Source organism: Dermacentor albipictus, chromosome 10 (assembly GCF_038994185.2).
Source record: "Dermacentor albipictus isolate Rhodes 1998 colony chromosome 10, USDA_Dalb.pri_finalv2, whole genome shotgun sequence".
Taxonomy (NCBI): Eukaryota; Metazoa; Arthropoda; class Arachnida; order Ixodida; family Ixodidae; genus Dermacentor; species Dermacentor albipictus.
Window position 1 is genome coordinate 68,992,857 of NC_091830.1, and position 24,892 is coordinate 69,017,748.

Below are 24,892 nucleotides of genomic sequence, written 5' to 3' on the forward strand. Positions count from 1 at the left end.
CGAGTGCTTGTCAGTTTTCTCCCTTCGTCTTTGTCTGGTTCTAGCACTAAATTTTACTTGAATAAGTACCAGCTTGCTCTGTTCACCTTCCTTATTAGCCCTTAGTGCTGAGCGAGATTACTTTGTTCAGCAAGATGAAATTGAACCACTGCTGCAAAGAGGTCCACCTACAGTGAGAACTCCTACCTAGAAACCAGGGACCACTGGCCTGGGCATGCATTTGTAAAACCTCTTTTATTCTGAAGCATTTCCTTATCGGCAGGACTTCGAGCACCTGCCACTCATGATGGTGACTGGTGTGACAGCAAGACGATTGCTGCTGCCATGGCCAGTCGTGCACTGTGCTGATGGACGTTGCCTTGCCTGCTTTCCATTGAAAAGTTTTCAGGTGCCATTCTGTGGTCAACGTCAGCAGGATAAATATGTGTGTGCCAAACCATCGTGGCTGTCTCCACTTTTTCCATCTTTCCTGATGCATTTGGCGTTTTGATGCATTTGGTCCATTTGTGCCAACGTGGAGAGATGCCTGTGTTGCTGTTCTCCTCATTGCACTGGAGTTTGGTATCGGCATGGTATCGTGAGATCGGTCCGCTTTGCCCTGAATCTATGGTATTGACTCGCTGCTATTGTTATCTGCTGCCAGAGGGCGCAATGTATTCTTGCTTCGTTTGGAAAGCAAGGAAGAAATTGATACGGGTGGATCCGTTACAGGCATAGGATCCATTACAGGCATTGGATCCGTTACAGGCATAGGATCTGTACAAGGCAGGTAGAAAAGTTTTGAGGAAAAGAAAAAAGACCGAGATTTACATAAGAATGCTATACAGTGAAAGCTCGTTAATTCGAACTTCAATAATTCGAATTTATGGATAATTCGAACTGTACGATTTGGTCCGGCCAAGCTCCTCAGAAGTCTATGTATAAAAAAGTCCGTTAATTCGAACGCGAAAAGGTTCCCTCACGGATAATTCGAACTACGCTCGCCTGGCACACGGCCAGAGAAACGCGCCTACCGCCTACACACAAGGCTCCATCGCCTCCGGAATGGAGAAAACGGCGAGAGAAGGCAAAATCGGAAACATCTAACCGGCGCGGTGTCAGCCAGAAGGCAGCGGCGGCTGCCACCTCTCCGTTCTACGTAACCTCTGAAACTTCTTGTCCGTTGTGAATCTCGGAGGCTGTGCAAATTTTGTGCAGCTGCTATTGTGCGGAGATGGCGCGGCAAGCGCCAAAACACAGCGAATCAAGTGCGTTGCAGCTGCGCTTGCAATCAAGAACCAACGAATCGGGGCCTTCGCCACCTTCACATGTCCAGCGTCTTTGTCTCGGCAGTCTTCATCGGTTGTGCACGTCTGTTTTCAGCTTGGGAGGTATCGGCCGTCGCGATTCATTGTGATAGTGTTAAGCATCGGCTAACGTTCGTTTCGGTGGACATCGGTGGTGTGGCACAGTCGGACCCAGAGCTTCGACTTGAAGATGGCGTGTGCCCGCGGCACACGCCATCACTTTCTGACAAGCCAAATTTCTGACATGCCCTACTGCTTCCAAATCGCAGTGCTCTCCTTCACTTTCGTTAGTTCGAACTTTCGTTAATTCGAACTGAAGCGGCTTCCCCTTGCGGTTCAAATTAACGAGCTTTTACTGTAATGAAAAATTTATACCATACCTCATAAACTCAAGCAGGCTGGTGACTATTTGTCACTGCCCCATTTCAAAGGGGATGCCAATAAATCTGCAGGCATTGTTTGGTCTTTATGTCATAAAAAAAAATGGGGCTTCTATGCTTGACCTAGATGAACATACTGTTTCACAAATTTCAAGAGGCTTACCATCACATCCGAACTCTTGTTTCCTATGAAAGGTTACATCAGTCATCTGCATGTCAACTTTTAGGCTTACTCCTGGGCATTGCTAGCTGGCAACTTCTGTAGTTTATTTCAGTCATCTTCAGCCTTGCTAAAGAGAACGGTGGCATCTGAAAAAACCGCAGGTTGCTGTAATATTCTCTTTTAGCCCGTTCAGCGTCGGTGAAGTAATGGTGCGTTTCCGAATTTATATCCCATCATGCCACTGACTACCCATGCGCTCTCCACTCTCCAGTCAGATGCGCTCAGTACCATGAAGTTGATGAGCTCTGAAGTAGTTCCGCCATCTGGTTTATGATTCTATCTAGAAGCATATTTTATCACCTCTCCAGGTTTGCTCGGTCTGAGTTCTTGCTAGTGTGTTGCGGAACGCACCCTTTTGGGTTGTAACTTCTCACATGCATAGCAGGCACGTTGGGCTACATAATGATGTATCGCATATTTTACACTGACCACCAAAGCTACTTTTCGAACTTGAACGCAATGATTTTCGCAAGGAATTAGAACTTCACTGTTTTTTTTTTAGGCTATTGGCTGAACCTCCAAAGCTTTTTCGGCTACACCATGTCAATCAGGCTACAATTCTATATCTTTGTACCCTCTGGATTTCTCTGCATTATAAGAAATAAATTGTAACTTGGCATTTTTACTTGCCTTTGCCACTGCCAAAAGCACTCGAATTGTTGAAATGCTTGAAAAACTGGCTATTTTCGTAGTTGCACCACTTCATTATCTTGATATAAACACCATCTGAATGTCTTGGTCATACAATATCCCTTTGAAAAAAAGAATGTTTATCAGTGCCTTCAAATGTTATTCCTGCTGTGTGTTTATTGGTGCTTTCAAGGCCACCTAGGCAAGAAAAATAAATTTTCGCCAGAATGCTAGAAAAGTTTTAGGAAGAAAAATAAATGAGGAGAATGAGTGTTGAACTTCAACAAACGTGGAAATTTTTTCAGCTATATCTATGGTGGTAGAAAAATGTCGGTTGATTTGGTGTCGAATGATCCAGTTGAGAGTGCCGGCTCCTGGACTTTGTGCACCGCTACCATGGCGATTCTGTGTGTTCAAATATTTGTGCCGTAGCGCAAGGTCACCACTCTTGTGTGCTCATGCCTACTGACTTACATTTATAAAAGTTCTTTGTTTTTTTGACACTCGCACTGCAGCGCTATGCGGAAGTGTGCATGTCAGAACGAAACTGGGTAGGATACACAAAGCGAAAATATGAATGGGAGAACCATACTAAGAGTGAACTTTCCATTATTCGTGTCAGTTTGTCTCTCCTGCATAATGGGAACTAAGCCGTCATGTTCGTTTGATAACATCCTAGAAAGAGGCCAGAGTCTGGGGATACGGTAATGCCACAGAACTCTGCGCTGAAAGGGTTACTTTTCCTTGAGCTTTATTGATGAACAAGATCTACATGTAGAGTGTGGAGCTGTGAACATCTTGGCAAAGTTCTATAGTTGTGTGCAGTGCACAGAGCTTGCAGATGGAGCATAATGTTTCTTGTTGTAGAGTCCCCTGGAAAAATTGCTAGAGGAAACTCTGGCACTAGTCTCTATATGGGAGCTGAAAGCATGGCAGTGCAGCCATCATGGGAATGATGCTTAGTATGTGCATTTGTTTAAACTTTGTCCGTCTGGCTTCAAACAACCTTGAGACGTTGAGAATTGCAGGATTTTTCAACAATACAGCACATAGGTTCAACAATACAGCACATTGCTCACACCGCATCGAAAGAGTGCACGTGAAGCCATATTTCGTGCCAGAAACTTGCATCGGACCTAAACCAATATAAAGTGACGGGTTTTATTTTTCATTAGAATGTACATGTGCTGCAAAAACAGGTTCGTGGCAATAAATAAAAGTGAAATAAACAGACTTGGAAGTGATCCACGTGTAGAGAAAAGGCAAAACCGATGCTTTCAAGAAAGTAAAATATACCACTTATAAATGAGCCGAATTGGCATTCAGGATGCCTCCCCCCTCAAAAAATATTTCAGTGTGCTCTTAATTATCGATGAATTCGTAAGCGCCGTTGAACACCAGCGCTTGCCTAGAGGACGTGTCCGAATAGGTCTCCTTCTGCAGCTACACAGTACTGAGTCCGCTTTATCACATCTTCAGTGGCTTTCTTGATGACCGACGCTCGAATTCTACGGCAGACATCCATTATCCTTGTCTTCAGCTAATCTGATGTCCGTCTCGATCATGTAGGCACAATCTTTCACATGACCCCAAAGAAAGAAATTGAGTGGTGAGAGGTCAGGTGACATGATCTTGAATTGTAGCGCGAAGTGACACAGACAGAGACTTATAATCTGTTGCGCATGAAAAGACGCATCCAGCCAATTTCGTGCTTGGCATGCTGCTGTGTGTTGGTTCTCCATCTTGCTGATGCCACAGAAGTGGAACACGTAACAGTGGGACTTCGCTGAGAAACTCATCCACCACTCCAAGGATTTCGTCCATGTAACGCTGTCCAGTCAGTGTGTGATCGAAGATGAGACTGATTCTAGCATTGGCGTGAATTCTGCACCCCTCCTGGTGTCAATAGTGCTTTACCCAGTGTGCATTACGCAAATTTACCTGGGCGTTTCTGTGAAAATTGGCTTCATCTGTGCACATGATGTTGCTCAAAAAGTCCGGTGACTCATAGACTTTTGTGAGGACCCAATTTCAGAAACCTAGATGAATCTACAGGTCCCTATCTTCCAAGCATTGGTGCTGGTTAAGGTGGTATGGGTGAAAGGCCATCGTTTAGAACCCTCAAAACAGATGACCGTAAAATTAGTACCTGAGCGGCCAAGTCCTGCACGTTAGCATAAGGATTTGAGGCCATGAATGCTGTTAAATCCGTGCGTGGCTGGGACAAATATGGAGTCCTCCACCGTTGTTTCTGGCAGCTGCCGGTTTGGCTCAGGTTATCGTAATTTCTGATGATAGACGATGTGTAGTTCTACCACCACACTTCCATGACTGATACATATTTGCGGCCTTCCTCTTGTTGCCATTTGCAGCTCCCAAGGCAAAGAGAATGTTTTCTTTCTGCTCATTAAGAGAAAGACATGGAGACTGGTACGAAACAAAATGCACCTTCAAACCTTTGCACTAACATTGTCAATTCACTTTTGTGGTGATAGATTTTGCGGCAAGGAAGAAAAACACCATCCGTGCACTTTATCTATGCTAAGACAGCTATCACAGCTTGTTTCCAACTAACACCAAACGCGACGTGTTACTATGGCCAAGGCACGTCAGATAAAGCAATAGCACAATCACGATGTTTTACAGCGAAGCTGTATATGGCTAGCCAATTCGTCCGTCCGTTCCTTGGTCGCTTGTACACAGAAAAATCCTGCACAACCCCATGCAAGTGCACGAAAGAAAAGAAGCGAAAGAGAGGCACGCTATTGGCGGCACCAGTACTGACGTCGTTGCTGTCCGTCACAGCCGAGCTGGCGCGCAGCAGTTTCTCTCCGGCTCCGAAATGGGTAGGACACATACGTACTCCTGAGGAGCAGGCAGCTTTTGATCAGCAACGCCGCGAGCAGAACCGGGAATGAGCTTGTCTACGCTGTCCCGATGCTGCAGCCCTGGCACAAGAACAGGCTCGTGCAGCCGAGCGCAAGCAGCAACTGTGTACCGAGGATCCGGCAGCCTACCAAGCCGTCGTTTAATGAACCGTCGGGATTAACCCAGTGTGAAACACCAGGGCCGCATGTTTCAGCTTCGCTGGTTAACCATCTGTACGAAGTGCTTGGGCGCCAATTTTTTTTTCCCCATTTCCTTCGGTTCGTTCTGGCCAACTCGGCCATAAGAGCGCTTGCCTTATGATGCGGGTGGGAGCGCAGTCATGTGGTATTTACCATATTTTGTAGGGTTTATTTATCAGTCGGAAAAAATTAGTACACAATTAGTGCGTCGCTGAAATTACAGCTGTTAGATGCCTCTTGGCAGTGCCTGCAAATGCCTCATTGACACTTTGATAATTATGACAGTACGTCTCGAGTTACATAATTGCAATTGTCTAATTAAATTTCAGGAACTACATAATTACTGACGGCTACTCCACTGTACTGGAAACAATATGCACTACGTTTTCTTCGAGTAATGCATTGCTTTTTTTAAAAAAATCTTAGTGCATGATAGTTAATTGGGACACCCTGTATATATTTATGATCTCTGCATGCAAGTGATGATGTTTCCATCCCTAATCCATATCTTTAGCTATCCATACCTATAGAAATAATTTTTAATTGGCTACCTCTGTCTCTTTCAAAAATATAACAAACTTTGTCCTGTGTGTATATTTAAATATATTGTGTACGTGCACGGTGTTTACAGTGGAAATTTAAAACAATGTTGAAGTGAGAAAATACAGATGAGGTAGCCACCGCTGGTACTTCTAATGCGCTTGTTCTCTTATTGTCAGGATTTGCAGAAATGAAGAAAAGTGTGAATTAAAATCTGTGCAGATCCATGCCAACAATGAGGCAGTAAGCTATTAGCCCTAAGAAAATTTTAAGTGATGAGGTTGGGGCAAGTGAAAATAAATCTCAAGTGGTGTAGGTGACAAAACTCTGGCAATGGCACGTTATGTGTGTGTGGGGGGGGGGGACTCCTCGGAAGCCCTGGAGGGGGTTCAGGCCTCGGAGAGCTTCCCAGAGTCGGCATGTATGATACAAGATGTCCAAACCCACGCCACAGCGACGCCGCCCTCTGGGCAACAAATGCAGATCTTGAAGGCCATGGTTTTGCTGGCTGCATGTGGTGGAAGAGATTGTGGGAGCCGGAGACACTTCTTGGGACATCGGGTTTTGAAGACCACCTGTATGTTGCTTTATAAGTACAACAATTTGCTGTGATTATGCATGTCTGCTGAGACTTGTTACCTTTTCTGCATTTGGAAAAATAGGATCACTTCGAAATTATAAAGGCCAATGTGTACTGAACGAATCCACAAGCATGAAGATTGAACAAATGCATATACTAACCATCATTCTTATGGTAACTGACAACCGCAGTGCCCTCCAGTAGTTTTAGTAAGGAACTCTCTAGTTCCTCCTCTATTGGGACAGAAGGCTCCTCGTTTCCATTATTTGAGCTGCCAACTGGTGTCAACTTATTTCGGAAGCCCATGGACACCAGCCATTGGCTGGTTGTTTTCAGCACAGTGGCAATTTTTAATACATGCTGCCCAGCAAGTCGCTACTGTTTTGTTGCTCTCATGAAGCTATGTAAGCCATCTTGAAAGATGCTCATGAATATTTAGTAAAAGGTGCCAGACAGTATCTCCAGTTTTTGCACTTAGTAACAGCCGCACACGAGCATACACATCCTCCCTTAGCATTGTGGACTCGCAACGGCATCAAGTAAAGGTCATCGTAAGTTCAGTGCCAGAAATAGGGGGGGGGGGGGGAATGCAAGGAGCATCGTTACAGACCCCTGCTGAGCAGGGACAAATGAATCGAAAAGGAGTGGAGGAAGGGGACACTTTACTCCTACTATCTCTGTGCATATTAGATATTTTCCAGGAAATTTATTGGAAATTCCTTGAAAGGCGCTGCCTGTGTTCCATCATGTTCCTCAGGTTCAAGCAAAGATGTTTTGGGGCATTTGTAATTCTGGCACATGACTCTCCACAATTTATTTTCTTGTATACGTCTTAGGAACATATGGTGCATCACATTAGAGAGATTGTCTCCTTGCCTGACGCCCTTAATCGGTACTCTGCCGCCCTTTGTGCGAGGGATTACTGTTGCCATAGGGTCTAGGTATTACCGAAGCTTGAGGAAGAAGTCGCCGGACAACTAAAAATTGGAGGGCATCTGGCAGACATTCACAAGCTGTGGATGACAGAGTAGGGATGCCTTTGGAAAGAAAAGTATATAATCTGCGTTCTGTTCGTGCTAACCTACAGTGCTAAAACTTGGAGGATAGTAACAAAGCTTTTGAAAAATGCTAAAGACTGCTTGAGCCATGCAGTTCCTTACATAAATTACCAGAGGTAACTTTGGTGCTCAGGACTATGGGAGCATCAGGCATGGCTGTTTAGCCAGCGTAGGAATTATGATGGGCAGTACATAAATTTTCCTGGATTTAGCACTTCTGGATTAAATGGCCGTTATGACTTTGGAAATTGCTCATTCTTTTAGAAAAATATTGCGTTATACTTGCAACAGATTGCAAATATTCCTGCATGTCTGCGGATTCTTATTGCCTTCTGTATTTAGAAATTTAGGATTGCCTTAAGAGGTTTGGTTGATAAAGGCAGATGAAGCATGCTAAATAAAGTTGCAGGCATGATGATCGGACAAATCCATATACTAACTATCATTCCTGTGCAATCTTAATGATAGTAATGCCAGGGTTCTCTCTAGTAACTTTAGTAAGAAACGCTATGGCATCAGCGTTGAAAAATGATGCGCAAAATGTTGACGGCACACTGAAGGGAAAAGTAATTTGAGCTGCATTAGTAAATTGCCATTCTACAGTACTAAAAAAAAAAGGAAAGAAAACTTGAGAAGTGGCTCGGTAAGCAAGAAACGTCGCAAAAACGAAACTCTAGTGGTAGCGCAGCCTTGAACTTGCCGCATCGGCTGGCCATGGCGTAGTGGATTTTAAACGTGCCTGCGCGGGCCCAGTCAAATATTCATTCATAAATCTCGACTATTTGTATACTAAGAGAGCTAAAGACTGAGCTTGACGAGCTTCGGGAAGCTTATGGAGTCACAGTGACCCAGATTCTAAGAGTTACTACGAAATCTGGGATGTCGCACTAACCTACCGGCACTGGTTTTGGCTACAAGAAGAGAGAAATATACATATAAAAATAGAATGTTTATTTTTATTTCTCCTCATAATAATCAACCTATTGCTGCAAAATTAACAGAAACGGTGTTTTGAGAGATGTTTTGAATGATGGTTTTTACTGCTCTAAACCAATTTACATGTTTCTCTTTAGTGTCCATTTAAAGTGACAGGAAGATGGCACTATTGGCAGGGGCAGCTAATATATTTGGACTAAGGACAGGTCATGTAATGCACAGAGCAGACAGCTATTGGTTTACTAGAGTAACAAAATGGGTGGGCCAATTGTATGATTCAATAGTCTTTAATCGCTGTGTACTGGGACGACACCGTTATGTGTGGCAAGCACTTGTTGTGGAGCAAAATTTGGAATTTGTACTTGGGAAGGTGCCCTTTTCATGTTACGAAGTAAATTGCCACAATTTAAGCATAGGACAAAGTTGCTGAAGAAACCTCCTTTCAAACTTCCCCAAATGGAAGAGAGATGGTGCCACGTGTCAAATCAGCAGCAGCAAGAATTTTTTTTCCTTGCCGTTGATTTCTAGCAAAGACATCGCTTGCGCACTGTATCAAAGCCCAGTAAATCTACACAGTGGCAATAACTGCCTGCACTTAACCGTGACCCACGCCGCAGTGAACGTGTAAAGAAACTGTGCTGTTGTATAGGGAGCTACAGTCCTGAGTGAGTGGGAGTGCTGCTGTGATGTACGCTCAGTGGCACAAGTTCTTGGACGAAGCTGAATATCTCTGCATCCTTGGCATGCAGCCAGGAATTTAGGTCTCTAGTCTTGACTATCATATGTAACCAACACATGTTCTGTTTTACTGGCTGCAGTCAAAAACTTTAAGCAGGAATACACCTTTTTCACAAAACTTATGCCCCGTTATCTTCTGGCACCAACTTCACATCGCTCAAGTGAAATGCTATAATTTGAGCTCTAAGCATTTTCTGCAGTGTTTTAAAGCCTTTGGAGATAACGAGGAGCTTGTGAGCTGCTCATGGTTGCCCACATTGGTCATCTTATTCAGGCCATCAGTGCAAAGCTGCCGAATACAGTTGTCATGGAGCTCTAGATGGGCGGATCAGAGCCTGTCGACATTTTTTAGTTTTGGTTGTTGAGCAGTGTACATTTATTGCAGAGGGCACTATACAATTACACACTAATTTATGGAGGCTTTGGGGTGTCACTATTGTGGGCTATTGGTATGGGCCAATCAACCGTAGTACCACAACGAACGGCATTATGGTTGATCCCTATTTGGGACAGTAGTTGTTCAGATAAGTTCACCATTCCACAAGTGCTAATTTGACATTGCTTCACGCAAAATTCAGAAAATGCTAATGTTTCTGTGCAAAGTTATGGCATCTGTGAACCAATCTTTAGGCTGTATTGCCGAAATGTTTGAATGCTGCCATCATGTAAGGGGTTTTCGTACGAGCAGTGTTCAGTACTACAGTCAATTCACTTGCTTTCACATGGTTGTATACACATTTGGCGATGTATGGCCATGGTAACTTGACATCATTGCACACAAAATTGGGAAATTGTTTGGCTAACAGCCCAGGAGGGTGATGTTTACGAACCAAAAATAAGAGTGTCTTTGAGTCATGCGAGAATTGGACGCCGAGGACACTGCATTTTTAGTCTCTGAGCTGGAAGTGGGTGCAGATGGCTCAAGTACTGTCACCTGCTTTGAAAGCTGACCAGCTGTGCTTACATTGGGACATCGTGAATGTTGTGCTGAAGAATGGCTCAAAAATAGTTTCATTGTTTTCTTGTGTTTCTTTGTGCAATGTGCCTTGCAACGCTAGTACCACTACCACCACCTGCTCCAGTGTTGGCTTGAACATTCTTGGGGAGATGTGCAAGCATGCTTCTGGGAAGTCACTTGCATGCATGTTTTTCTTACAGCTGGACAAAGATTCAAAGGGTAACAAGTGTCATGCCAGGTTTCACGTGCCCATGGCTGTGTCATTAGCATACCCTGTGTAAGGAGGTGGGCCAGAGCAAATAAACAGGTCTATGCTGTCAGCGTCAAAGTGCTTATGGCATGGAAATTCTTTGGGAATGATGAGCAAGGGACCCTTTAACAACTTTTTTCTTAAGGCACATTACTTGGTAAGATAAGTCGCGTGCCACAGGCAGTGAAATTCGACCACTTCGCATGCATTACTTGGAGAACTGGATGTTACATGCATAATGTTCTGGTCTATCAGTTCCTCAGTATTAGTACAGCACTTTATTATTTAGTTAATTCTGGGGAATGAAGCCATTAGTTCAGTGTCTCATTCTGCCATGAACTCATTTTCAAAAGGCTTACAGATACCTTGACATTTAGCCAAACATTTGCAGCTTGCGTCCTGCTGCGCAAAGTACAGGTTAGTTGGTGTCATTGACTCAGTCTATATTATTTTACCTAGCTGATTGCAATTTACAACCAAAAAAAGGTGAGAACAAGGATTTCAGAATGCCCACCAAATAAATTCAAGCCCAAAAATATACGCAAGGATGAAATTCTATTATGAGGCTTAATAACCAAAAAGTGCAGAGGCTGTACACCAGCAGATGAGATTAGACAAGCCTTTGGATCAGGCCAATGCGTAATTGTCCCGACTTTGCTCTTGAATCAATAACTTTCTATTTACTTCTTTTTTTAACGGTCGCTTGCCAAGTTTAGGATTTGAAAACAGACAAGTTTGGTGCACAGATCATGTGGTGATGATCATGGCTGAAATGTATTATATCAATAGATGACACAAGAACAGCTGAAAGCTGAAGGAACATCCACCGTACCCTTCTTCTCGGAGGAGCCATTCTCCCTGACAACATGGATGATGTCATACACACTAAAAACAGTTTTCATCCTCCACACTCTAAAAACTGTTTGCACCCTTTGGGGTGTATATTTGTCCCACAACAATAATCGTCATCTGTGTTGCTTGCATTTCCTTTCTTGAAAACTTGGCGCTCGCTACTTTCCTGTCGAGAATGCTGTGTCACACTGATAACGCGCATGCCGTTCGTGACTGGGAAGTACCGGGCTCGCAGCGTTAAAGAAAGGAAACGTGGGCAAGACATGACGATTATTGTTGTGGGACAAAAAGACACCCCAAAGGGTGCAACTGTTTTTAGAGTGCAGGGCATATCTTTGTCCCACAGCAACAAATGTCATATGTCTTGCTTGCGTTTCCTTTCTTAAAAACCGCGCACTCGCTATTTTCCTGTCAGGAATTCTATGCCATGCTGATAACATACATGTTCTTCGTGACCTGGAAGTACTAGGTGTTCAGCATTAAAGAAAAGACAGGTGTGTAAGATAGGCAACGATTATTGCTGTGGGACAAAGGTGCACTCTAAAGGGTGTCAACTATTTTTATAGTTTAGCCATGGTGCTTTTGCATGGGAGATGTAACGCCTGCGGTGCACAAATAGCCAGCAGCAATAGAAAGGACTTTGGGGTTTTTGATGTGGAGCTTGCGAAAACTCCTCTGAAAATGTTCCAGACACTAAAAAAAAAAAAAAAAAGGATGGGAAAGAATGGAGGCAAAGATCGTGATGTAAATGCTATGTGGTCTCGGCTCCACGATGAACTGCAGGAGAGGAAATTCAGTCGTGGTCACTTGTTGGAGGCAGTGGGAGGCAGGTTATACTGTGGGCAGGGTAGCTCACCTCTTCGTACCACAGCTTCGGAACATTCGTTAGTTTCTATCTCAGCTGCTGAACACATTTTAAACATTCCTGTGCTACTGCGTTGCAACTTCTAGTGCACAGCAAAAGTTTTCTCACTGGGTTTGGGGATGCACCCTCAAGTAGGTGGCTGTCAACTATGCATATTATAATCGGAGGCCTCCATTTCTTGAGCATGCAGTCCGTCATTAATCATTCCTGGTTTTACTTTTTCCGCTGAAATGTTTCATGCATCTGAAGATAAGCATAAAGAATAAAATTATCCGTGCAGTGTTTGGCAGAATATGAAAGGGTTTTCTCGTGAATTGCAAACAAGTCAAGTTGGAGGCAGCGTATGGTTCTTTGAACATGTTGATTTGCAATTGTAATGTTGTGAAGTATGCCTGCAGAGTATTGGAAGTCTACTTTTGTTCCACCCGAAACAAGCGATATGCATTAGGCAGCATGCTCCAAAGATACCATACAGTGGCCTGCTGTGGGGTAATGAGGAGTCCTGCTTCAAGCTCAAAGCTACGCTGTACCTGGTGCATGTTTTGAATTGTTAGCATAAAACATTGATCTAATTACGCACATGTGCTCATGAATATTTCGGGCTTCATGCCATATAGAATGAACTGAACGGGATCCATTAGCAAAAGAAAAAAGCTCACCAAAGTTTTACGTGAGTTACTACTTTAATCAAATGAGAGTTGTGTATGAAGCAAAACTGCACTCCGTGAAAAGTGGATGGCATAGTAGGAAATAATTTTAGAGATGCACCTGCTACTTTTCCTGTCCTGTGCATCAAACTGGATACCGCTAACCAGTTTAATCATCATTGCCACAAGCTTCAATGCAGATGTTAATCTTTATCTGTCCACCTGGGCATTGATTGAAGTTGATCTCCTGGCATGGCACTTGGGCCCACCAGTGTTCCTTTTGCAGCTTACAGAGAGAGAGCTGCTACAATATCTCAACCTTTCTTTTTTTCTTGTTCTTGCTGTGTAATTTCTGCTCCCTTGTGTTCCTTTTCATCCCTGAAACAACATCTACAGATGAAGTCAAGAAACTTCGAGAGAGTTGAAAAGGTAGGTTGCCACTTTGTCACTCACCATGACTACTTGGGTCACACCAGTGGTTACTAGTTGCCCTTGCCCATATGGGCTAGTGTACCATCAACATCACTGGAGGCTGCGTATGGTTCTTAGCTTGTGGAGTTCAAGCCACTGATGCACTGTGGTCCACTCTTGAGGGCTCACGAAAGAGTAATACTAAGCCGCATTAATAAATTGCACTTCTGCAACAGCAAAACAACCATTCTTACCACGAGAGGTGGCAAGGTAAAGCAGCAAAAACAGCAGATGTGTGACAGTGCCATCATGAAATTTTCGCACCAGCTTGTGATGAGGTCACGGATTGCAACAGTGTCTGCCTGTCTGTAGTTAAGTGTTCATTGGTAAATAAGCACTACATTGCATTTTGGGGAAACCGAAGACTCGGTTCTCAAGAACTTTTCCTTCGCAAAGGCAAAATAAGAGAAAATACTTCGAAATCCACAATATCGTTCTGACCTACTGGCACTGACAGAAGTTTGGCCTTTGCCTTCAGTTTATTTTCACTGGTGATTGACCGTTCTTTTTCGCTCGTCTAAATTGATATAGCGTTGCTTTTTTATACCTTTTTAAGGAGGACGCCTAGTTAGTATTCAAGCCAACACAACTTCCAACATTTCATCTACTTCATGGGAGAAAAAAAAGTTCTTAATGTGGCATGTTACATGGCCATCTATTGATAAAAAGTTATTCTCCAGGTCTTCTTATCAACGTTTAGCTGTAATCGGTTGCTGGAATACTGATCCCGTGTCCTCTTTAAGAGTGGGCTGCACTGTAAATTCACAGCTTGAAAGGACTATCATGGGCGCTTCAGAGCATGGATTTCTCTCCGGTACTACATGAGCAGGGATTAATGTGTTTGACAAAAATCATGCATCATCTCTAACAATAAAGAAAAGAATGCTATATTGTCAGATTCATGACCTCAGTTCCGATTGGCTCACGCAACAGCTACGCCCTCTTGAAAGGCCAACTGCAGCAAAATTTTTTGCTGTGTTAGAAGCCTAGATTCACACAATGTTGATGCAGAACAGCCTCTGTGCAAAATTTTACGCTTTAGAAACAAGTGGATGCATCGTGAAAAGCTAGCAGAAGTAGGCGTTATTGATCCTGAAACTAAAGAAAAAACGCCTCGGGTGGGCAGTGATGCACGACTCCTCAATGCGACTCCGGAGATAAGGCAATGCTTGCGGAAAGCTGAAAAAAATACAGGAGGTGACCTGCTGAGACTTGCGTTGCAGCTACCAACCGCCATCTTGTGCATGTGTTTGCTTAGGCACTATTTAAACGCTGCTAAAAGGAAAATCAAGACAATTGCCATTTGTGCAGGATTGCGAAGATTGTTTCAGTAGTGTATGCCAGTAATTTAAGACCAAACTAGACAAAGGGAAATTTTGTTGCTGTTGGCCTTGAATTAGCGCAGAAATTCATGATAGCAGAATGGGAAAGCGTCCAGGTTAGCACCACCAGTGTAATGTCTCTGGCTTGTATTAACTTCAGACACCTTCAGTGCAGAAGCTGTGGCGAAGCTTTATTAAGGATTACATCTTAAGTGGCCAGAGCCAAGCCCATAAGTTGCATGTTGGGAATATTGAGTGAAAGCATTTGTGTGCTCAGGTATAAACTTGGCTCAAGGAATGCAGTGGAAAAAAAAAAACTTAAATTTGAGGGAGAGAACACAGCTTGTGGTACTCGTTCGATTTAATGAAGGTGCTGGAATAATGAGAAGGAATGACCTATGTTCGGATATTTCAAATAAAGGGGAAAAACAGTAATAGATTGGTGATATTGAGGGACCTTGAAAAAGCCTGAATAGAGCTTTGGCTGTGTACCGATTTTCATCCCCGAGGAGGGCAGAAGGGGCGGGGCAGTAGCGGTGGGCCCATTCACACGTTGTAAAGAATGCAAGCAAGTTGTGAAGTTAATGTCTCCAAACAAGAAAGTGGCACTTATGAAACCTGACATTCTGATCCCAACTTGGCTTTCCTTCCTTGGGACTAAATGATGGATGGTGGCCAAGTGCAGCTTTACAGAAGATCTATACAATAGAAGGGGTCTTACTTGGACTCCTCCCTCTATTACGAAAACTTTCTCGAAAGATTTTGATAATACCACTGTTTCTTACCACTACTGCTCTGAAAAGCTTTTGTCCTTGTGCACGATGTATGATGGAAGCTTCAGCAAATTGTCCTGCTTGTTGTTTTTCGTTGGACAGCTTTATTGTTGAACAATTTTAATATTTCAACTTCACTGGTATGTTACTCACTTGTAAAAAAGAATATCTAAAGCAGTTGCATTAAAGCAGCAGTAGAAAGCAATGCTTGATTAGTTTAGGCTGGTTAAATATTCAGTCAGAACTCTTATCTCTAATTATATGGCTGGCAAATGTGAATTACCACTGGAGAAAACAAAGGTAAATGTGCTAGTTATGCTTTAAATGGACTATTTTAATATACGGGCTGTCATTGAAATATTGAAGCTAGCCAGACCATAAAGCACACCCAGTTGCTTGACATCCTGCGCCTAGCATCACTTTCGAGACAAAATCTGTCCCACAATGCTTTGTCGTTCTCGTTAACATTTGTCAGCTCTGCATTTATTGTAGACCTGATATGCGATAACTGTAATATGAGGAGCCAACTGGCACATAAGGGGCCAATAAAAGTACACAACATGGGCAGCCTTCTTCTCATACCGGCATTTTATTAAATTGCAGTAACTCTATATTCAACATAACAAAATATTGCTTAGGCTTTATTTAAAGTGGCACCTAAGAAAAATATTAAGCAAGGTTCATAAATGAGACTTTTGTGATACCAGCTTGGTTTTAATGAAACCTGAGGCTTGCTAATCCAGAAGCTATGTACAAATGAAATGGGGTGCTGCCGTCTTGAACTTTCTGTACCAGTCCACTGTGACATCACAGATTTCAACAGTGTCTTCTTGGGAAGTGCTAACTGTTTATACGTAAAGGAGCATTTGAAAGTGGGAAAAGACAACTTGGTGACCTTTTGGATTGCTTCCTACAGGAAAATGGCTGAAACATGCAAAAATACAGTAAAATCCATGTCTTCACATTGATGTCTTTTGCGCGGTTGATCACGCGTGAAGTTCAAAGCAACACAAAAGAGGAGTGTTAAGCTGTAATAGTAAATTATGGTTCTACAATAGCAAGGTGGCCACTCCTACATTGAGTTGCGGCGTGGCAAGTCTGAAAAGAATCAAAAGTAGGAGGCTGGTGGCAACATGGCTTGGAAGTTCCTGCACCAGCTCGTCGTGGTGTGTTTTAGCAGCGTCTACTTGAGTTTAGTTAACGGACCGTTTTTCTAATTTGCAAGTATACTTTTTGACGTTGCACATTTAACCAACTAATGCCGACACTTGTTGTAGTTCAAATGAAGACAGTGCTAGATGCGCATGCTGGAGCTGTGCTCTTTCACAAGCTTCATCAAGAGAACCATGGCTATGCTTTTCATGTCATACGACAACCAGACTGTGCTCGTAGATACTGGCCGTAAAAATGTCAATGCCCGCATCAGTTTGGCAAACAGCCTGGCAGGAAAGGAAGCTCTAAAATGATGATAGTTGTCCTAAGAAAAGACCAAATTGCATTTTAAAGGAACCAGAAATGCAACCTGTAAAGTCTCACTAACTTTGCCTTTGTCACACGACCCAAATATTCAAAAATACTTTGAAATCTGTGATGTCGTACTCGCTTACTGGCACGGACAGCCTGCCGTAAAATTAAAGTACGGGAAATTTGGTCTTCATTTTCTCCACTTATATTTCACCATTTTAATGCCCAAAGAAATGCAGATTTAATGTTTAGTGAGTACACCGCCAGTGCCGAAAATGATTAGTGTTTCTTTGCTGTGACTTTAAACGAGCAGCCATAGTATGCTGGCACACTTGCTGTATGAACTGTTAAACATGTTATTGGCATGATTTGACAGCACACAAGTAGTAGAAGGAGCATGATTCCCTAGAGATGCCAATGTTGAAAAAGAGTCTGGCTCTGCCCTTTCATCACAGAAATCAAGGAATGTAATAGGCTTTTCCAATTATGCAAATTATGTTTGTGCTGGACAGTGATGTATTTGCTACTGCATTTTTTTTTGGCTGTCACCAACTACAGCATCTCTGTCTTGTCCAATCGGGCAGGTAGCATGTGTCACAGCTCTAGCAACCAGCTAGCCTGTCAAAGAGCATTAGTTGCAACTCCCACTGAAAGGTGAGGGCAAATGCTGATCACAAAATGTTTAATTAGGCTAACATTCTGGCTATCGCACGAGAGATCGGTACACAAAGATCCTGTTGTGTACCCCTGTGCGTGAGGAGAAATGTCATTCTTGCTTAAATCTTTCATGGTGCAACTTCATATGTTGTCATGTTCTGTCCTTATGCCCAATGGGTTCCGTCATACTCCTGATTTCAATTACCACTGGTGGCGACTGTGAATGCGCTATGCTTAAAGGGTGACAGTAGAAATCATCGTGATCTCTCACGTTTCCTGTTCACAGCTGTTCCAGCGTTGTCTCATGAAGGTGCTCAACATTGACTTGTGGAGATGCTACCTCACATACGTCAAGGAGACCAAGGGATCGTTGCCAACGTACAGGTACTCAACATTGAGAATTCTTACTGGCATAGGGAAGAGATGTTAATATGTGCACCTCTTGGGCCTGTCATATGACGAGACTGCATATCTGTGAATACTATGAGCGGGCACAAAATCCTGTAAACAAGCATGGTCATTTTGCACTTGAAATGACAACCCTGATAGACATTGTGTCACTTTAATTTCACCTGAAGTGAGGCAATGTCTGCATGATTGCTGTGATAAGCTTAAAGGTATGGAGACATTTTCAATGCTTTTTTAGATTCATGTCAATGGAAGCCCACTGTGTTTGAAGCTTCTATGTGTGTAAACAGATAGCATTGTCTTCAATAAGATGTTCCTCAAAGCATTACCAAATATTTTTCGCATTGGTAATTCAGAAACTTTTGCATGTTTTATTGTAGAGATAACTTTGCAGTTTGATGAATAACCCTGTTTTTCTTCTCTTGCTTCTTCGACATCAATTTGTCGGGGGCCATTACGGATGATATTATATGTTCTGCCACTCCTCTCCTTAATGACAACAGGGAGAAGATGGCGCAGGCATACGACTTTGCGCTCGACAAGATGGGCATGGACATTCTCTCGTACCCCGTCTGGAGTGACTACATCAACTTCCTCAAGAGCGTGTAAGCGTCCAGTGCAGAAGGCAGAGGGCAGCACTGTTCTCTCTCTCTTGTTTATGTTACGTCTGTTATACGAATGTACGCATGGTGTACTTTGACGACTGTTGTCTCATACGGGGTCTCCTCACGCATGACTGGCTTGTTAGCTACGGCGTGCATTCATGAGAGTGTTTTGAGCTGTCTGTATGCATGTCGCTGTTTGCCATATAGTACTGGATGCACAGGTGCAAGAACTGGTAGCGCCATCTTGTGATTCTTGCGATCAACTAGGTGACCCAGAACCATTATTGCTACGAATGACTGTGTTCTGCTTGCGTCTCCTGTGCGCTGGCTTTCCATGAACAGTAATACGCATACAGGCAGGCTGAAATTTCTTATTGATGGCATTTTGGTTTGTTGCTACTGTAAGACTTGTTTGTGAAGGTTGATGGCAGATTAAGGGAGCACGCGAAACGTGTGTGCAAAGTCTGCTTTGCAGACAGCTGCAGCTTTTGTGGGTGTTCCTAATGGCAGAAAGAATGCCATTGTGAGCAAACATCAAGTTATAATGCGAGAAGTTATTAAGGCAAATAAAGCTGCACGCTTGGGCAATGGGCGTAAGCACTCGGTTGATATTTCCTTGTTTGAGAGACAATTATGTTCTTTTAGAGTGTGAGCTGCATAGAAGATTGCATTCACCACATTGTCATACTATTTGTTTCATGTGCACGACCTACCACTGCTGGCAGCGATGGTTGCTTGTCACTTGTGCATGCCTTCTGTGTTTTAACAAATAAAGTAAATATTTGCCCACTGTTCTCATGCTGGTTTGCACTTACGAGTCAACGAAAGCCCAAGAGATGAAAGTCGCAATACTCATTTGCGTGGACCCGCTGCAGTGGCTCTCAGTAGCCGTGGTGTTCGGCAGTTGGGCATAAGGCCACAATTCCGTTAGGGGTGGAATGCAAGAACACTTGTGGCACTTATTTTTAGGTGCACTATAAAGAACCCCAGGTGGCCAAAATCAAAATCCGGAGGGCCCTGCTACAGTATCTATCATTGCATGTTGCTTTGGAATGTTAACCCCCATGATTTAATGAATTGATTTTGTCATTTGTCTGAACTTGCAAAATGGTGGATAGTAGCATGTGAATGACATGTATGGTGATCTAAATGCAATTGCTAGCTAATGACAGTTGTGATGGGCGTAGCAATAGTTAGCAAAAACCTTGTTTATAAATGGAGCTCAAGGAATGTATGTGGAGCATGAGCTTTGTTGCCTTTGGCTGCAGCTATGTTTGTGCTGCAGTTTCCTGGAGGTTGTTTACTTTGCAGCATTGATATTATATCTTATACAAGAGGTGATGTTGAATGTATCTGAGTGTTAACTTGTTGGTGTCGTGCTTTGCCTGAATCTGCAGCTGTTTCCTATCTGGTGCATTTAATGAGGTCTTTGCTCTCTGCAGTCTTTTCGCACACACACATTAAAACTGTCTGTGTACTGCATTGCCTCTGCAAAAAAATGATATTAATGTAGAAACCTCGTTCAACCACTTAATGCAAAAAAGCTGATCAATAAAATTTTGATTAATGGATTCAGGATGTATCTAGATAAGTTTAAGTAAACGCCCTAGAATTAGTTATTGAAGAACAGAAGAAAGTCAACTCCCGTGTGCACCCTGCAAGGCAAGTTCGAAATTGCAGCTGCATAAGAATAATGTGATGCCAGAATGTGACTTTTGTGGTCTAGTTATGGGACCTGTCGCCCACTTTCCTTCTTGATTTATGGTCATTCATGGCAATAGTCTTCATTAACTTGAGGTTACGGGTTCAGCTACTTGTTTTAGCAGCTGCATTTCTGTGTGGGTGGAATGCAAACACCTTCATGCACGAAGCCTTGACTGCCCATTAAGGAAACGTAGGTGGTCAAAATTAATTTGCAAGCCTCAATTATAGTGGCTCTTGTCACCAGATTTTAGTCTTGGGATGTGAAACTCCATAATTAAAGAAAATGCGTGGCCAATAGCCTTATATTTGCTACGTTCCATTTCGCATGAACTGTGGAGATGTCCCATAACTGGTCACAGAGTAATAATCGGATTTAATGTGTCTTTACATGTTACTGTTACAAATGGCTACAATAATGAATGTGTATGAACGGCTAGCATAAGTTACTAAAGTAATTTTAAAACTATTTGATGGTGTGTGATGTTTTGATATTGGGGCAGTGCTTCTGAAAAGGACAGTGCACAAAAAAGGCGATAATATTAATAACAAAATGGTAACGGAATGTAGACCTTTCTTGGTCATACCTAGTCCACCTTGTGTTTGTGTCTTCTTTGCATGCATCTCGTGTCATCTGTTAAGCACAAATATTAGTTACACTGAGAAAAACTACAACTTCTATGTTAGTAAATTATGCTTCTGCAATAGCAAAACGGAGGAGGCGTGGTAAGGCAAGAAAGATGCAAAAATGATAGACGGGTGGTGGCAGCATGCTGAAGTTCTCGCACTAATTTGCTGCGATTTGATAGATTTAGAGAGCGTCTACTTGGATCCAGTTAATTGTTTATCTGTGAAATAGGACTGCATCAAATTCTGGAAGAACCAGATAATCAACTTGGCAAGTTCTAAAAATTTTCCTGTGGCTGAATGACCTGAAAGCTGGCATTCTGGCCAGTGAAGTTTCGATGCGAAATTCAAGAAATGAAAGCTTAGCCGTTATTTTCTTCAGTAACTGTCAACCTTCTTTTGTTACATGAATAAAAATGGGAACTTGAAGAATACTTAACGCTAAACCGTCTTAGCGTTGTCCTTTTGCCCTTAAGTGTCACCTAAATGCCTTTCTGCTTGATATCTTCATTCATTCTACATCTTCTTCCTTGCTTGGACAATAGCAGGAACTTCTGTGACAAAAAAAAAAAAGTGCACCGTTGTCATTGCTCTTTCTGTTCCCATGCAGGGAGGCGGTGGGGTCGTACGCAGAGAATCAGCGCATAACAGCCGTACGCAAGGTCTACCAGCGAGGCATCATCAATCCCATGATGAACATCGAGCAACTCTGGAAAGAGTACATCAATTATGAACAGGTACAGCGCGTTGTGTGGGATGTTCCACAGGGATGCCACGTTGCTTGTGTTGCTGTTGAAGAGGCAGACCTTTTGAACAGCAACGGGCATAATCTCGTTTGGTTCGTAACTGCTTTTTGTGTAGTTTCGTCCTTGTGTCAGTCACAGTACTGACAAATCTCTGCAGAGTTGCTGTGTCTGCATAATTACATTGCTAGTTTTTTATTGCGATTACAAATATATGGACACATTGGCGTCGCCGTGATGTTCCGTATAAAGTCCAAGGGCGATAACATTGTTGCTGCGTGCCGTATGCTGTATGTACGAGGGTGAGGTGACGATGGCAGCTACATCTCACATGCGTGAGGGAGGAAAGCGGGGAGGAATTGTGCCGTCTTCTGTTGTGTGCAAAGCACTGGGGGTAGGGGAGAGGGGGCATTCTACTGCAGTGGCAGCTGTGTATGGCACTGCCGCATGTGGCCGCGCAGGCCTCATATTGAAAGCGATCTGTGTTGGGGACAGAGTATGGCGAGTGCTGATAGCTTCGTGTGCACTCTATATGCGGCACTTAGTATGCTTTGAGACGAGAAGCAGCACGAAGGTAAATTCGCTCGCTACTGCTGCCACGCTTCCTCCCTCCAGCGTTTTGACAGCAAGTTTCCGCTTTCATCGAGTGAGATGTGTTCATGTTTGTTTGTGTGCTTGTGACACTATGCTTGTTAATTTAGTTAGTAAGCGAATGTTTACAAGTTTATACAGCCAATAAAACTACTATCCTTGCTTTGTAGAGCTGTCTACTAATTTGCTATTGCAATCAATACTTTGCCTTTTGGGTGAAGCTGCGTCTTTTCTGTACGATGACCAGTTTTGGGAAATATTTAGCTTTACACTCGGCACACCCTTTTAATATATTTTAGGTTCTCTTCAAATTCTAGACACTCTTAAAGTGCGAAAGCTTTCCTGGGGCTTCTAAGTTTATTTTGCAGATCTCAAATACAAGTGATGCATTCGAAGGCTACTTGAAGTGCCACATGTTGCGTGAAACATTGTCCAAACACGGGTGATACACCCGAGTATACAGTATAGTATAACTTTAGCATCTTCTAATGTTAGGGAATGATGTGCTTGGTACGACACGTCAAGAAGATATGTATTAGAGAAAAATTACTCTGTAGGCCCCTTGCTCCAAATTTAAACTGCGACATCTGCTTGACTAGTAACAAAGTGTTTCTCTTAAGGGTAAACAACTCTGTACCATTGACACTTAATTGTACCATTGCATGTGCACAAATGTGTACACACTCTCTCTGTTTTTAATGCTCGCATCCGCTTAAGAAACAAACCACATATGAAATTGTGATACTGAATGCCGACAACAGGTGTCTCTTCGGTGTGTTGCTCATTATGTTTCCATCAAGAGATGGCGCCACCAGCGCACATGTGTTAAATCGGGCCATTTCAACTAAAGGCGGCTTTTGATTGGGACTGTCCTGGTGTGAGCACGTAGCACTTTGACACTACAGAGATACTACCTCCACCCGAAATTTGGGCACAGAGGAAACGTTTATTTAGCCAGGAGAACAGTTTATATGTCTCTTTTTCCTTTTTAACCAGCGTTTGATGTGTATCGGAGGAAGTCTGTGTAAGGTTTTTGCAGTGGAAAGTAAATGTGTTGGTACAATTGTGTGCAGGGCATAAACATGCTGATTGCAGAGAAGATGATCTCTGACCGTAGCCGAGAGTACATGAATGCACGGCGTGTTGCCAAGGAGTACGAAGCAGTCACCCGGGGGCTTAACAAGAACTCACCATCTGTCCCACCACAGGGGACACCTGAAGAAGCAAAGCAGGTGTGTTCGCATTCATTCATTCATTCATTCATTCATTCATTCATTCATTCATTCATTCATTCATTCATTCATTCATTCATTCATTCACTCACTCACTCACTCATTGTTTCGTTCATTAATTCATTTTCATCTTGCCACAACCATCTTCAAGCTTGCCCATTCCTCGCCCATTCATGGTGCTTGGCAATAGTAGTAGTAAAGGTGCGTAATTTCGATAGAGGGCAGAGCGAAGGGAAAACACTCAGCACAATAAGGTTTCAGTTCCCTGGAGTACTATCTCCCACCGTGATTGGAGCGCAATGAAATTGAATGCAAAGAAGTACAATAATGTTCTCAGATAGATTCAATCTGTTGCTGCAAGATTTGTTCCCTGGAAGTACAGCCATTATTTAAACTCTGCAGAAATGAAGCAGGCACATGGTTGAGTCCCCCTGCTACAGTGGCGAAGGATTCTGTGCCCTAAGCTCTTTTATTTATTTTTATCATAACAATGAACTAGGAATCTCTTCAACAACATAATTTTGCCGTCCACATTATGTTTCACCTAGTGTTGACCTCTTTCCTTAGTCTGTGTGTTTGTGCACTGGTTTTAATTATGTTTCATCCCGCAGACAAATCCCTGTGAGGTTAGGTCATATCACTAGCTAGATTAGTACCCACATTTCCTCTAATCTGTTGAAAGCCGGAGTAATGTACCTGCAGAACTGGTGAACTGTGATAAATGCTGACTTGCTTTATACACAATAATGCTTTTGCGGTGATGCAGCACTGTGAAAACAAGGAAATAAAGAAAGTTAATACTCTAAGTCTTGGCTCACTGTAATTGCATCTAAACATCGGGAAGGCAGCTGGGCAAAAGTTGAGAAGCTGCGCTGAAAAGGGCACAGAAGAAAGCGTATTGCAACTTGTTGTTTGGAAACAGTGATGTATTCTGGCCCACTGCGACGAACCTTTCAAGGGAAGTGCAAAGCTTTTGTTTTTGAAGGCGCCAGGTGTTAGTATTGTGGAGTTTGTGTGAGCTGCTGCTTTTTACAAAGACAGTACATCGTACATCTTAAAGTTGAAAGGAGCCCTTTGCACAAGGAAAGTTTTGTGTGCCTTCTTGTGTGCCTTCTTACGTGCCTTTTCTCTCACCAGCCGCATGCCCTGTTACCCTTGTCCTGAGACTACACTCAGTCGTTAGCTTTGCATTTTTTCTGTTTCAACATGCAGTTGGCCTGTGGCAATGCGGACTTGATTCTAATTCTGATTCACTTCTTATTGCCTTAATTCTTATTTTTGTTTTGC

The 24,892-nt window shown here is 43.0% G+C and overlaps 1 protein-coding gene across 3 annotated transcripts in view; it reads left to right on the plus strand.

The window, feature by feature from the left end:
* Positions 1-24,892, plus strand: part of su(f) (cleavage stimulation factor subunit su(f)) — a 91,768-nt gene that overhangs the window by 23,320 nt on the left and 43,556 nt on the right. For all 3 annotated transcript variants that reach the window (XM_065428850.1, XM_065428866.1, XM_065428858.1), the window contains exons 4-8: positions 13,408-13,440; positions 17,985-18,082; positions 18,610-18,711; positions 21,650-21,776; positions 23,447-23,605. In XM_065428850.1, the coding sequence (XP_065284922.1) occupies positions 13,408-13,440; positions 17,985-18,082; positions 18,610-18,711; positions 21,650-21,776; positions 23,447-23,605 (519 nt within the window). The remainder of the gene's footprint in view (positions 1-13,407; positions 13,441-17,984; positions 18,083-18,609; positions 18,712-21,649; positions 21,777-23,446; positions 23,606-24,892) is intronic.